This window comes from Gouania willdenowi, chromosome 9 (assembly GCF_900634775.1).
Source record: "Gouania willdenowi chromosome 9, fGouWil2.1, whole genome shotgun sequence".
Taxonomy (NCBI): Eukaryota; Metazoa; Chordata; class Actinopteri; order Blenniiformes; family Gobiesocidae; genus Gouania; species Gouania willdenowi.
Genome location: NC_041052.1, coordinates 11,832,819 through 11,848,909, shown reverse-complemented (window position 1 = coordinate 11,848,909; position 16,091 = coordinate 11,832,819). Strand labels below are relative to the sequence as shown.

Below are 16,091 nucleotides of genomic sequence, written 5' to 3'. Positions count from 1 at the left end.
GACTATTTTTCCCATGGTCCACAACAAACCAAAGACAGTTTACCAGAGCAGAGTAATGGATGTTACAGTACACTGTCAGAGCAAATATTTAGATTGCAAAAGAAGTAGCACGAAGTTGTGAAAACACCATGAGAAAACACCACGAAAAGACTACATGCCAATGATACACAGCACTCAAAACCACAACAGGCAATTTTATCTCAATTTGAGAGTTTAACAAGTTAATAACACGTAAGATCAAATAGGACCTTAAGAACTGTGATTTATGGAATTTTCCTAAAGCTTCTTGCTGTCCAAAAGAAACTTAAAGCATATAGATGCAGATTTTTTCCTGCATTATAATGTAGTACAGTCCCTAAATCACATGACAAACACATTTTCTACAACAGCAAAAATTCAGGAATGTCATTGATTCTTGATATTTTAGACAAGGCAAATTTATTTGTATAATGCATCTCATACACAAGGAATTTCAATGTGCTTTAAATGACTAAAAAGTGCATCATTTAGAAAACGTTTTGGTGACATTATAATTGAAATTATTCATCAAGAATAAAGTCCATAAACGCTAAAAGACAACCCAAGAAAACCATTTTCTGTTTGTTTGTTTGTTTGTTTGTATAGCTTATAAGCAATTCTAAACAAGAAACCCTGCAAGGAAGATAGATGCCCTAACATATTCTGTTTTGGCCATGTAAACATCTCTGATTTTGGATTCAGGTTATACTCTAATCTACTTAAATTTGACAACTTTTCGTGGGGATTAGCATTGATCTCAAAGTTGCAATATTTAGGCTACTGGGCTCCAGGGCTTGACATTACATTTTTGCTCACTGTCACTACCACCGATACCTTTCCAAAGTGCGCACATTCACTAGTTCTCATTTTGGGCAAAACATGTAAAGGATTCAATTGAATGATTAAACCTTCTTTCTGTATTCAAGTGTTGCATTGGGTTATTCATACAATTAGTTAATCATGACATAGTTGCATTATTCTAACCTTTGCGCCTCAGAGCAGACTAGACAAAGTTTGCAACACTAAAATTATTAGATGGGAAACAACTTTTTTAAACTTTGTATCGTTCAACATCATCAAGAGAAGTCAACTCAAAAGCTGGCTGTTTTAGTATTATATGTCAATTACATAAACATTCAACTCATCTCTATTACAACCAATATTTCAGCATTTCTTTGTCGAGTAAAAACCCCATAAGGTTTTAAAAAAAAAAAAAACCTTGAAAAACCACCTGACCAAATATGACAACTGTGAGACACAGCATCTAAAGGAGAGTCAGTGAAACAAAAGGCTCTGTTCTCAATGTCAAACTGGACCAGAACGCATAAAGCTGAGCCAAGCACTGCACATGACCCGAGCAGGAAATGACCCAACCGTCAAAGTAACAATGATCTACAGTATCTTGAAGCTCAACAGCCGCCATTATTCACTTGTATCACAATGAGACCTTTAAGGGACTCATCTATATTCACTATACAGTTCAAACTCTAGGCATCAGAAGCAAAGAAAGACCCAATAGGTTTAGATTGTTTTGCCATTTAAAGAATTGGTTTCAGAAATAAGAGGGAAGGCTTCATTTCAACAAGACTTATAGTAAATTTAAAGATAACTTTTACTTATTGCTTACGATACTGTAAAAATACAAAGTATCTGATAGAAATGTGCTCTTTCTCTTGCATCAGGGCAGAACTGAATTAGAAATATTCCAAGGAATCTCATTATCATACCATTGACTATTATAATACATGACTGTATATACAACTAATTTAACAATACCAATTATGAGCTCATTTGGTGTCACAGATTGATCCCATCTCAAGAATGAAATGTGAATTTTTATGAGTATGAGCCTAGTAGTTAAATATCTCAAGCTGATTACTTCAGACTTAAGACCTAATCTTCACCTTTAACAAAGCCTTCAGGGTTAAGCGTTGCAGATAAAGGCAAAAACAAAGGCTAACGCGGAGACATTTTTGTAAGGCATTCAAGTTAAAAGTTAAAAGAGAAAAACAGATTACATTACTAAAGTGCCCTTCAGCCACATAATTAAAGCATTCCAAATAAAACAAGATTGTGCTGGTAACAATAAATCAAAGTTGAATTAATATACGCGACATATTACAAGGAAATCACACACAAACTGCACCACGGGCCAAATAATTACAGATGACAGATTTTTTGGGGGATCATAGTTTCCTTTGTGAGCCAACAGAGAAACGTACAAATACTGGAAAGACCTTGAAGCAGATTATTAGATACTGGGCCAATAAAGGAGAACAGAAAGACAAACAGGGTGCCAGAGGTAAGAGATGAGCAATAAAATAGAATGTAAGAGAATGAGAGGAAAGAGATGAGGAGAAGTAATAAAAATCAGTCGAATCAAAGAACTGGAAAAGGAAGATTTGCCCACTGCCAGAGCAGCTTTGTGTAACGACTTCCTCTTCTTTTCGGGGGTATGGATGAAGAACTTCCTTTGGTGCTACCCATAAACACACACTGAATTAAATTAAAACCTGTTTGCTAAGAGGTTTGTCCAATTCATTAGATTTCTACAAGGAGGCAATGCTACCCCCAGTTTCCCCAGTAACCGCATTGCTGGGACCAGCCCAAGCCAGTTGGGGAACAGTAACAGTGTTAAGAGCATACTAAAGTTAAACCTAAAAAGAACGTTGCTTTGTTTTGAACAGAAGTTATTGACAAAAGCATATCATCAAATGACGACATTTACCTCTCATCAGTGAGTCACAACTGGAGGTACATGTTACCCCAGGGCGCGTAAGCGCAGTGATGGGGGCGTTGGAGCAAATATTTCTCATTTGCTTACAAGATAATATTTTTTTTCCCAGACATTGTATTACATTAAAAAACTGTGCCCCACGATCAGTTTTGCCTGGCCAACAATAAATTGTAGCATGACTCAAGGAAGACTTGCTAAAGGTAAATGTCAGGAAAAATCAAGATACTGTATATGGCTTCAAAACCTCATTAGTGTTTCTTTTGGCCAGCGTTTCCTAAACTCGTTTGAAGTTTTGGTTCCCTGGCACCCAAACTATGCAGTTTACCAACCGGGGACTTAAATCTGCCAACTTGAGACCCAAACAAATTGATTTATGACCAACTTAGGGTTGGACTAACAGTTTGGGAAAAACTATTTTTATTGACACATTTGCACAAAATCATGGGGTGTAACAGGTCCAGGGGTTTGGAACATAAAAAGGGTAGGAAACACCCCAAGTGGCCATAGTCAGTGGAGGAGGAAAAATGTTATTGCAGTTAAGTTTTTTGGCAAGATTGTGTACGAATATAAGCGCTCTCCATCCGTGTCCACACACCTCGCTTATACTGTATCTATAGTCTAATCAAGTGCAGTCAAGTGAAAAAGCTGTGAGCACATATCAAAAGTGGCAATTTTTCAAAATAACATTACTGAAACATTTTATGAAAATACATTTCATTTCTTTTTTGCTAAATGGTCCAGGCACTGCTACTGGACCACTGCTTAAGTGGCTGTAAACTTCACACACTAATGCCAGGTTAGCCTGCTAGTGGCTGTTCAGCTACAACACAGTGACACTGAAATAAGATCTTACAATAGTGGTTAGGAATTTGTATGTAGTAACATTTTATATTAAGTGAAAGGAGGTTGTTTTCATGTCAAGATTTACCCGTAGTCAAATTTCTTGACTTATCAAGAAAACATTTACTACAACCCAGATTTAGCTTTACTTTGCAGAATGAAATAAGCCATTGCAAAACATTTATTTGAAAAAATATTATGTTTTGCAGCAGTTCCTTTCTAAATCACTTAGAGAATAAATGGGTGGATGGATATTGAATGATCAGAGGTTTGAAAAATCTCTTACCAGGCAGCGCCACATTTGTAAAGGGTAATAGCGTTCAACGTGTGTAAGTGTGCAACTGCAGCTTTCTAAACAGAGCCCTGTGAGACGTGCGGATCCACTGTGGAGTCCAGTGGGGAGGGGGAAGAGCTCCATAAAGAGACTCATCCAGCTGACAAGGACACATGCAGTCACAGCTGAGGCTTTGGAAAGTTAAAAGAATCCGAGTTCAAGCTGAGGTGACACCTGACAAAATGTTGACCTTTGGCATGGAAGACACCGTTGTGCAAAATCCTGTGACTTTTTCATGGCAAGAAGGATTGGTAAAATGATTTTAAATGAAATTCTGTCTTTTCACCCAACATTTCTGTCCATTACAGATTTTTGCAAAAAATAAAAGCAAGATTTCTAAATGTCGACAACGTATAATTGCGCTTTGAATGTGTTTCCATTGAAGGTTGTTTTGGGCAGGAGCCTCGTAACTCCTGTGAAACCTCATCAGACTTCACTGCAGGAAGATGAATGCTCAGAACCTCCTTATAATGCTCCTCATTTCTCTGTTGTTTCATGTCTAATGTGGCAGTAATGATTTTAAAGTAAAATGCTAAGAAATGTCCCAGTCTCCTCTTCTGTTTACATCTACCGCACCATGTTTTCTCTGAGAGAAGCGGTCATGTGACCAGGTACCTCACGTCATGTGACCTTGTACGTCACATTCTGTGACGTGTATTTGTGGAAAAAGTGTTTCCACAGCGCTTTTGCGACACATTTTAATATTTAAACGTCTGAAATTCCTCCGCATAAAGGCATAAAAACTTTTTAGTGATATTTGAATGTTTTTTTTTTCGAAATCCAGGCGTTTCCATTGCCAGTTTTTATTGTGCTTTTTAGATTTTGCACATTTCCAAGGGTAATGGAAACGCAGTCAGTGACTATATAACGAAGTGAGCTGATTTTGCAAACTACTTAACATAACGCATGCTAAGTTGGACCAACACTCAGGTAGATATGCACCAACGCTCAGGTAGATATGCTAGTGCTAGCCCCTCATACACACTTGAGGAGGAAAGCTTTATTAACGGTAGACCTTTATGTTTTTATTTTTATTTATTTATTTATTTATTTTATTTATTCAGTTTATTTCCGACATGGTTACATTCACTTTTTTTACATTTTTTTTTTTTTTTTTTTTGTACATGCCGAAAAAGGAGACGAGAGAAGCATTTTGTTTTACTCTTGAACCACCTCATTACGCTGGAACTAATGATGTCTGATCTGGAAGGAAATCTGGTCTGCTAATGTTAAATGAAGCAGCATAGCTAAGTCTACATTTTATCAACTGTATAACCTTAGCAACACTGCTAGTATTATAGCTTGCTAGGCTAAAGCACAAGGTTTTCTTCTTTATCTTTGTTGTGCTTCAGGTCTGTGAGGGGATTATCGAGGTAAACACAGCATCATATGCTCCACGCTCTCTATATGCTTCCTGTGCCAGCTAGTTAAATACATGAGCATCCGAACGAAGAGAAAGGAAGTGCAATAATTGGAAAGCTCCAAAAAAGACTAAGATACGCCCTTTCTGTTTCTCTTTTAAAGGGGTGTCCTTATTCTGAAGAAAAAGTCAATTAAAAGTTATTGAAACATATGCAGTGAATTTTCGAATCAAAGTTGAGTGACTTTGACCAAGGAGAGGATACCATCTCTCAAAAGTCACTCAACTTTGATTTGAGTCATAGAACCTATAACTCAATTACTGAAAATGTATTTAAAAAAAACAAAGTGCTCTGCTTTAGCAAATGAACTCTTTGGGTATCTGAAAAATATTTTCCCAAGAGAAGGTTTCAAAAAAATTTAATTGAATATCAAAAGATCTCTTGTCTTTCGAGATGCTTTTTATGATATCCCTATGTAAATGTATTCACAATCATGGAATATTCAAGCAGTTTAAAAAAAAACAAAGTATCTAAAGCTGTTAAACTTACCCTCCACCTCCTCTTCATCACATACGTGCTTGAGAAAGGACGCCCCCCGGTCCAGCACCGCCTCATCCTCCATCCTGTAGTAGTAAAACAGGAAGAAGGACTGTTCACACTTCTCCTCCAGTGATAACGTGGAGCCATAGCGTCTTGGCTCGTTCACCTGGAGTAAGTTTGGACTGGGACTCAGTCTAGTTCTGCTGGTGGCACTCATCTCCACCCATTAAAGACTAATTTAAAGACAATCTACGCGACCGGCCCTCCTAAAAAACACTCTGAATTACCCTGACCAGAGCAGCCAAACTGTGAGAATGAGTTGTCCTTAAGGAGGGCAAAGTGCGCAGTCTCTAGGTAAGGTGTAATGATTTTAATCTGGCAAGGGGGGGTGAGGAAGAGGACAGGAAGTCTGCTAATTGACTAGAATGGCATGAGTGACTAGTAGAGGTTGTGTACCACAAACACCTTTAAATGACCGATGCTTGAAAACTACAGCACTGTTCTGGGAATGTCTCCATTTGAATTTTTGTGACATCAAAACAAGGTGTTTGGATCTACAACCGAGGGGGACGTAAACAGAAAGATGCGGTGTCTAATCAGCCCCACGCCCTCACACTACAAAGCTTCCATCTGCTTGGTAAAGCCTGCCAGCCCCTCTTTGCTACAACACCACCCCCCGTCATCCTCCTACCAAGGAAACAAGTGGGCCATCACATGTCTGTCTACTCATCCGCCCTTACAGGATTAAGCCAGCTTTACTTAAGTGACAGCACACACAAGCCTTGTAACAGAGCGGCGTGTTTGAGCTCCCAGACCTCTCCTAGAAATCTTATCACACATGTTGTTTGTCTCGATTTCAAGAAGCGTCAACAGGACTTGAGGTTTAAACTGTGAAGGACTTTAGGTCCATGACAATCCATTTCAGAATGGCTGGTATCCATGTTTTGGATTTTTGGATCCAGATTGCAAATTTTTCTTACATGACAGTAAGCAAATTTGGCTTCAAGGTGTTTTTCAGTTGACTGGGTCAAACGTCTGAAAACAGCTTCAGTGTTTCACAGTAACAAAGAAGCTGAGCCAAGCAGAGCCAGCTCACACCACAGTTCCTACTTCCTCCATTGCCACCTATGGAACAACCAGGGAAATAACAAGCCAGATATACTCAGAACACAGCAGGAGAGAAGTAACACAACTGTGCTTTCTGCAGTTATTATGTCATTTTATAACATTCATTTCTTGCTGGACTGATTTGACATTTTTCTAAGAAACTGTGTTTGCCCTAAACATGATTTTTCAGTTTTATCATGCACATGTCAGATCAAGTTTCCAAAAGAGTACAATTTAAACTGTTTTCATTTTATCTTAATTTTCTAAAACTAGCAAAGTCAGTTAAAAACCTGAGTAACTAAAACTTCAAACTGGCAATAAACAAAGATGTTTATGCAACTTTTGTAAAACAATAAAATAAAATAAAAAAAGACGTGTTTCTGCATTCATGTCTTTTAAATTCTACAAATCTGCTGAAATAAGCACATCAATCTTTGCTAAGTGGCTTTACACAAACTTAGATATACAGTATGTACTGTATGTTAATTACAAATAAAAAGTGGAGCGACTTTAAAACACATCATTTGCAAGCTAAACTTGTAAGCTATAGCTTGCCTATGTCCTATGGCTATTTCCAAACAACATGTAAAACCATCGTACCCATTGTAAATCCAGCTATTTTTTTGGAATTTTAACTTGCAGAGATTTTCCTGTTGAATGGCTAATACTGAGTATCAGTTTAAAGAACATTAAACTGGGAAAATAATGTATTTAAATCTGTCAATGGTCTTATTGGCCAACACAAGTCATCAGTCTATAACTGCAGTCAGAAAATTCATATGACTTATTTTACATAACCATGATTTGTGCTTACTACTACCTGTATTTCTGATTGATATAAGCATATACAGTACATTGCACTAATTAGGAGTATTTGAATCATATTATCAGGGTGCTAATTTAGTATATTTAGACATTGGGGCTGCCCACTGTCAAATAACAATCTATTTTAACTGGCCCTATACAGTAAGGCAGTGAATACCAACCAGAGATACAAGTACATCGCAGGGCGGTACTCATAAACATTTATCAGTCAACTTAAAAAATAATAGGAAAACGTTCCTTGTTCCTTTTTTAGGCTTTTTTAATATATAAATTTACCAATGATATTGCCCAATAAAATACTGTCCTTTCTTGTAATTTAACAGGATTCATTTATGTATTAGAGGCCATTTATTCACACTTCTGACATTAGGAGACAATAATTAGTTCGCTATACTGTACAAAGAAGACTGTATTTAATCACATGAAAGTTGCATTGTTTTTTTTAATGCACATAGTATTTGAGATTGTGGATTAAGTCTCAGGAAACCAATGTTCGAGACACAGGAAGGAGTTTAGGAGAGCTCGCTGATACACAAATGAATATATATATAAAATAATATCATAAATATTTATGATATGAAGAGGGGGTACACCTGATTTGAAAAACTTGCAAAGGAGGTCCACAGGGAAAAAAGGTTGGGAACCACTGCAGTAAGGGACAGTATGGTGAACTCTGTCTTCAACTTCAATATCTTACCTCTTGGTTGTAAAGAAGCAATCATTACTACTTCCTTGCTGGACTCTTTTTTTCAGGATTTTCCCTTTGGGGTAGCAACATTAGATCAAATTTCTCCAATACCTTCTGTCTGCTGACTCACTAAGTATACTACATATGGTTTTATTTATATTGGTATTTTATGGAAATTTGGAATCTAAAATTGATAGAATTCAATGTATTTAATGTTTAAGTTTCGATTTCTTTTTTGGAGTTGATCTAGTTTTTTAAGTAAAAATTGTTGTACTTTGAAACAACTTTACATTTCTTTTGTTTTGGCCTTTAGATTTATAAAGATCATTGGACAACTACCCTACGTGCTTTACTTGCACTGGAAAAAATTACATTAATAACTAAAGTTGGGACGAAAGAATGTGCAGCAGCAAGATATTGCAATATTAAAAACATCCCAAGATAGAAAAGGTTTACTACACACCAAATTCTTAATGCTTGTTTTATTTTTTTAAATTGCTACTAACTTTAAAAGGTTTCAGTCAAATAAAAGTGGTTATTTTTCCAACTGCAATTGTTTTGGTCTTTTTACATTTCCCAAAAATATTATATTGTATAGTTCATGCAAACCATTATTGTCTACTTGACCGTGAACTCAGTGTAATGTCCTACCTCTATTAATAACTTTTATAAAGCACGTCCATCCACCTAAACACTACTCGTTAAAAAAACAGTCTGTAAACAAGTATTTCTTATGGAGTCATTGATAGCGTATAATGTGTTCATATCAAACAAAACATGTTGACCTATTTTTGCATGAAACCCATAAATTAAACTGGCCTGGCTGTTACTTTGCACTCATCACAGTGTATGAGCCTCTATCTGTGAATTACTCTGATAACAAATCTCTCTCTCTCTCTCCGTCAAGGACACTAACCTGCGCCAAGCCTTCATCTCCTATCTGTTAGGACGGGAGTGTTCTCTGTAGCTCAACCGTCGACTCAAACTTTAACAGACAGTTTTGAACTGAGGTTTATTTGGGAAAGAAACAACTTGCTTAAAGCTGGCTGTCAACTTTTATATAGAAATCCCTTATATCTCAGGCACTGACTTAATACAGCAAATTACACATTCTGTTTTGTTTTTTTTACCCTTTTTTGAAATTCTGCATCCAATAACAATTTGATTTTAAAAAAAAAAAAAGCATTTGGTAACAATTTACTTGACGTTTTATACAAAAGGCTGACGTACGCTGTCATTAGCATGAATAAGGTGCCGTGAAGGCTGTCATTAACTGTCGTTCGCTAAATAATGACACCTTTGGAGCTATGTTGGCATTTATTTTGGGTTTAGGTGGAGGGATCTAGTGGGGTTAGGTAGGGATAGGGTTAGGATTAGGGTGAGGGGTTAGGATAACAAACAACACTTAATGACAGCCTTTGTGACACCTTATTCATGCTAATGACAGGTGTCATGTCATAATAATGACAGCATAATGTCAGCCTTATGTGTAAAACTTCAAGTACACAACAAAATATGTGGGTTAAAAATGTATAATGATATATAAAGAGGACTGCTAGAAAAATAAATAGCCCTTTGGTTTAAAGAGAAAAACAGACGTCAACCAGAGCCACTGCAGCTCATAGATGTTAGGAAGCAAAGCTTAATTCTTCTGTTACTACTTAAGGAAAATATGTATATCATGTAACAAAATATATACATACATGTAATTATTATTATTATTATTATTATTATTATTATTATTATTATTATTATTATTATTATTATTATTATTATTGTTATTATTGTTGTTATTATTATTATTATTATTATTATTTGTGGTTTTATGACAATTTCATTCAAAGGTAAAAAGATAGATACCTCTATTATCATTTCTATAAAGCAAGAGGGTCAGCATTTTCAAAATAAAGGTTTCAGTTAACACATTTTGAAGTTTTACCATGCTGTGTAACCCAAATGTGTACTATCAGTATGAGTAGCATTGAGTGCATGTGTTTTCCTTGTCTTAGGAGAGGCAATGACAGAGCAAAAGTTTGGTTGCACTGGCATTTTGAACCTCTGAAATATAATTGGACACCTCTGGTGCCACCATCGATGACTAACATTAAACACTGTTCCACCAATGCCTACTTGGCCCAGCATGTCACTACTCAGATTGAGACTTCTTCCATTAGGTAGCACAAATAGAAACATTTCGGAGTGTAGACGGCTGGTTGGGGGGTGTGGTGTCACGTGTTAATCGCATCTTTACCCTTTGATGACTTTGAAATTAAGACATAGACCAAGAGGCAGCTACATCATGTTCTTCTCTTGATTGTCTGCCCTCCATCCATGCTGATAGCCAGTTCACCTTGCAGTACTAAGCTGTAATAAAATACCAATATAGCTTTGATGAGCCAAGCTGAGTAAGTAGGCTATACTATCATTTTTTTCATTCATTGATCTTTTTGGGAACCTAGTCAGGACCAGAACCTCCACACACAAAAACAGCTTCTTTCCCTCTGCCACCATCCACATGAACACACCCCCAGTCACCCACTGAACCCCCCTCCCCACCCCCCACCCCATATATACTATATATATATATATCCTATTTATCCTTTATTCTCTATCTATTGTGCACCAACTACCAAGACAAATTCCTTGTACTGTCCTTAAAACTGTACTTGGCCATTAAAACATTTCTGATTCTGATTCTGATCAGGTTCATGGGAGTATGATGGTGCCTATTTCCAGGTCTCAATGGGGGCTCGGTGGGGGGTACAACCTTTAAAGGGCGTTATAGTCCAAAGGGCAAACGCAGACAAACCCGTTCACTTTTGTGGGCAATCTAAAGACTCCACTAATGCGAGCCCATTATTGTCGAATTATCAACTTTCTCCGGGACCAAAATTCCTGACATCGCAAACAGAGCGGACAGAGTTGGATTTTTTGCCCCAGATAATACATTTGTCCCGATCCATTTTGTCGCATACATCTTTTTTGATGATCCATCCTAGGGCTTGAATCTATGACCTTATGAGACTGGTATGCTCACCGTTACTCCACCATGCTGCCCTAATATCTTTCTATACTTTAGGAATTGTGATGAAACCACATCAATCAAAAGTATATTTAAAAACATCAAGGTGCAATAAAAATGTGTTTTAAGAAATGCATATTCATATTTTGTAAGAAGGTTATGTTGTTTATCACCCTGTGTTTTTCATTGTTTCTTTGTATAAATACAGCAGTGGACTGCAACCTGTTCAGGGTGTATAGAAAGATTGATGAATAGGTTGCCAGTTGCCACTAACTTGTTATGCATGCAATTTATTTTTAACTATAACAGATAGATTATTGGATTAAAAAAAAAAAAAAAAAAAAAACATTCAAGTTAGTATGATAACTGAACAATTACAAATTATTTCAAAAGAATAAATAGAGACTCGCACATTTTAGATATTTCTACTTTTTCAGTTAATGGTGGTTTATCTTGCAAAAGATAAAATAAGTTGTAAAATTAAAAAAAAGGAAATCTGTGATTATTGTGATCAAAGATGTTTGATAATCACCTCTATCCAACCTTTATAAGTGATGTGATCACAGGCGTATTTATTGTTTTACTGGGGTACATGCACTTACTTTTTCGTGCCACTCAACCCGTGGCGTTGCATGATTATAAATGTCCTTTAAGGTGTTGAAGAGCGGATCACTGCAGCGGCTTGTGATGTTTGACCTGACAAAGAAACGGACAAGTCACTTTCTTTTCTGCATTCCCGCCTGACTTTCATCACATTCATGGAGGTTGGGTTAAAAACAACTGAGGGTCAGGAGAGAATTTATCAGAGGTGTAAAGAGTACTGATGTATCCTACTTAAGTAGAAGTACTATTACTTGATTGAAATTGTACTCAAGTACAAGTAAGTCATACATAAAATGCTTAAGTACAAGTAAAAAGTAGCTCAATTAAATACTACTCAAAGTAAAAGTTACTAGTTACTTTCACCTCCCCACGTTTATATTTGGTAATAAATCTTGTCACGTTCCCTTCCATACAGTAAACATCTCATGTACAAACTTCAAAGGTAAGAGATGAAATCTTGCACAATTGAAATTTAATTTATTTTCCACAAAGGAACCTGTATAAAATAAAAAGTTTGTCAAAATAATTAAAAAAATTCTCAGGCTCTAAGTGAATAAATACTAAAACTGTGAAAATAACCAGCATTCAATGCTGTCTTGGTGTATAGTGCATTACGTTTAATCTGGTTGGTCGCCTATGATGTGATGCATTTGATTGTTTTCTGGTCATTTCATTTTTTTTTTATGTTTCACAATGTCCGTTGATCATTTAAAAAAAAAAAAAAAAATTATGTTTTTTAATTAGTCAGTAATGATATGAATAATAATTTACTTAGTGACGATTGGGTGATTAATTACATTACGTGTCTTAAAAAGTACATGAGTACAAATGAAATTACTGATTAAGAAATATACTTATATAAGTACAAGTACCCATAAAACCAACTCAATTAAAGTAACGTGAGTATTTGTAATCCGTTACTTTCACCTCTGGAATTTATAATAAGGAAAGTTTATCAGTTGAAGAGTTGCAATACATCAGGGAAATATAAAGAGGCTAGAAAACTCCATTCTGCTTATGATGAGCCAAAGTTTGGACAAATGACTTTTTGTGTCCAGCTATCCCACTGTCCACATGCGTAATTACGCGCGATCCACCATTCAAAGCCAGACAACGTAAATGTTAGTGTCCACAAAAGTTAATAAAATCACATCACTCACAGCATTAGATTAACACATACCTTAAAAGACAACGTGTTTCTTTGAGGAATCTGACTTTTGTCTACTTTAAGTCGTCCCTCTGGTGCGTGTGGCCCTGCGCGCCTTTGTAGCCACGCACTGTCCAGTTGTAACAGCTTCAAGAAGCTGCCAGTAAATGACTTACCGCTGTCTCCAGGATCTTTGTCCCCTGTGTGTTGAAATCCAGCATTAAGCTAGAGAAGCCCACTGCCCTCTGGTAGCCTATAGGCTGCCTGTCAGTCCCAGCGCGCCGACGCCTCTATCGGCCGGGCCACCCTTCAGTCAACGCCACTCCTCCAGGGAGAGGTCAAACATCATCATCATCATCATCATCATCATCATCATCATCATCATCATCATCATCATCATCATCATCATCATCATCATCATCATCACCACCACAACCACCACCTTTATTCATACTTATAGACACACACGCACTGAACGCTACTTTTTATTGTTGATTTAAAAAAAAAAAAAAAAAGAAATCTTAGATCTTGAGTAAAGTTTAATAATTTCTTATTAGCACTAAAGGAAAAAGTTGGCAATCACAGAAATGTGAATTATACGAACTAATATTAATGATTCAGGCACATCATATTAAACCATTCTAAAGCACACTGTAGCTATGGACTGACAAACAAAGGCAAATAAAAATAATAATAATAATAATAATAATAATAATAATAATAATAATAATAATAATAATAATAATAATAATAATAATAATAATAATAATAATGATGATAAGTTATTAATCAAGTTCAATCAACAAACAGGCTCTAAAATAATGTGCACAAAGCCAACCTGATCATTTAAAAAAGGTACGCAGATCTGAATATTTTGAAGTATAAATGCTACTTCAAACATTGATGTTAAATAGATTTATTTATTTATTTATTTATTTATTTATTTATTTATTTATTTATTAGCCCGATGTTTTTGCCTATAATTCAGTTTAAAATGTTATTCCCCTTCCATGTGTCTTATTTGCTTTTATATAAAACATGATCACACTTTTCTGTGAGGGAAACATCACATGGCCATGTTCGCTTTGATCAAATCTGAATATTTACTTTGGTCATATAGCGCCATCTGTTGGTTAAATAGTGAGACAATTCAGCTCTGTACTGTAATACAGTATATTCCTCAGGTTTGAGTACAGTTACATCAGCTGATATATAGGTTACAGTACAGCAGCATAGATTAAAATAAATAAGAGATATTTTCAATCCTGCTTTTAAAATCTGAAGGCTCGACAAAAACATAGTAAACTGTCTCAGAGCTGTTCTGATGAGCCATATTATTATAACCACTGACACCTCTGTGAAACAGAGATCACTTTGTTTACGTATACCCTTATCTAACAAAAATTATAAAATGTAAATGTAAAATGTGTATTTTCAAGCATGTACATACAAATGTATTAAATAGTTACAAATACAAATGTAATGTAAAGATGTCACCAACACTGTGAGTTGTCCTTGGTGGTAAAAGTGATCCCTGCAGGATGTGACATCAGTATTCAGTCAACATTTGTTTGTGTTTGTTTGTTGCTTGTTTATTTGCTGGTTCAAATCCACTGTGGGGCCTTGAGCAAGTCCCCCTAAACCTATTGCTTACAGGACTCTCTTGAAAAAGAGATTGTTAATCTCAAAGAGACTTTCCTTGTTAAATGAAGGTTAAAAGAAAAAAGTCAAGGCAATGCAAGATCAATTTATTTGTCAAGCACATTTCATACACAAGGCAATTCAATGCGCTTTATTATTGTATGTAACAGTTTAAAAATCAATAAGAACATTCAGCAGTAAAAGCTTTAAATCAACAATAACATGAATGTCCTGGTCCTGGACCACAAGCCAGACACACACTTCTGATGTCAGTGATTTCAACATTCAAACTGGATTATTTAATGACATGAAATTATTGTGACAAAAAATTTATTAGTTCTGAAAAAAATTGTTTTACTTTAAGAAATCTACTGAAAATCAACCCATAAACAACTGGATAGTGCTCTGAACTCCAACCTTCAGGCAAAGCTTAACAGACAAATAAAATAAAGTGTTTCTCCTCTTTGCTTTGTAGCCATACACTGGACAGTGGCGACCGTGGCTCAGGTGGTAGTGGGTCGTCTTCTGATCGAGAGGTTGGGGGTTTGATCCCAGTACCTGACTATGTGTCGAAGTGTCCTTGGGCAAGACACTGAACCCTAAGTCGACTAGCGCCTTGCATGGCAGTCCTGTCCCATTGGTGTGTGAATGTGAGAGTGATTGGGTGAATGAGCTGATGTGTAAAGAGCTTTGAGACTGCTTCAGTGTGGTGATAAAGCGCTATATAAAATCAAGTCCATTTACAGTGGACATGCATCAAAATTATGACTTTTTACTGACATTATTCAATATTCCGCAGGTACTGAGATTACAAGACCTGATGATTTCATTCTGAACAAGTACTCATAATATTTCATCCTCAGTGCTAAGCTCTGAAGCATGTGGAATGAAAAGGTTTTTCTTGACTTTTCTTGACTTGAGTCAATTTCAGATAAGTTTAGCCTGTGTCACTATTCTGTCAGTCTGACATGGTGGACATATGCCTGCAGGCTAACCATGTTGAGTCAACTAGACCAGTGGTTCTCAAACTTTTGGGCTCAAGTACCCCCTTTCTCTTATTTTCTAATCCAAGTACCCCCTTTCTCTGACTACAACATTTTTCTCAGGAAACTATAAAATGAAAACAAAAACAACTATAGTGCATATTGATGGAATAATGAGTAATAACACACATTTTAAAGAATCTCATTTTGTAAATAAGCGGAAAGAAACAGTATTTAGTACAGTG

The 16,091-nt window shown here is 36.1% G+C and overlaps 1 protein-coding gene across 6 annotated transcripts in view; it reads right to left on the bottom strand.

Annotated features, from left to right (window-relative positions):
* slc4a4a (solute carrier family 4 member 4a) overlaps positions 1-13,535 on the bottom strand; it is a 58,034-nt gene extending 44,499 nt beyond the window's left edge. For 3 of the 6 annotated variants that reach the window (XR_003674737.1, XM_028456454.1, XM_028456458.1), the window contains exon 1: positions 5,840-6,047. Coding sequence is in view for 5 of the 6 variants with exons in the window: in XM_028456454.1 (XP_028312255.1) it covers positions 5,840-6,047 (208 nt within the window). In the remaining variant the exon portion in view is untranslated. Of the gene's footprint in view, positions 1-5,839; positions 6,048-12,074; positions 12,169-13,255 lie in introns of those variants that run through there. The other 3 variants (XM_028456455.1, XM_028456457.1, XM_028456456.1) reach the window with 2 other exon arrangements.
* Positions 13,536-16,091: the final 2,556 nt, after the last annotated feature.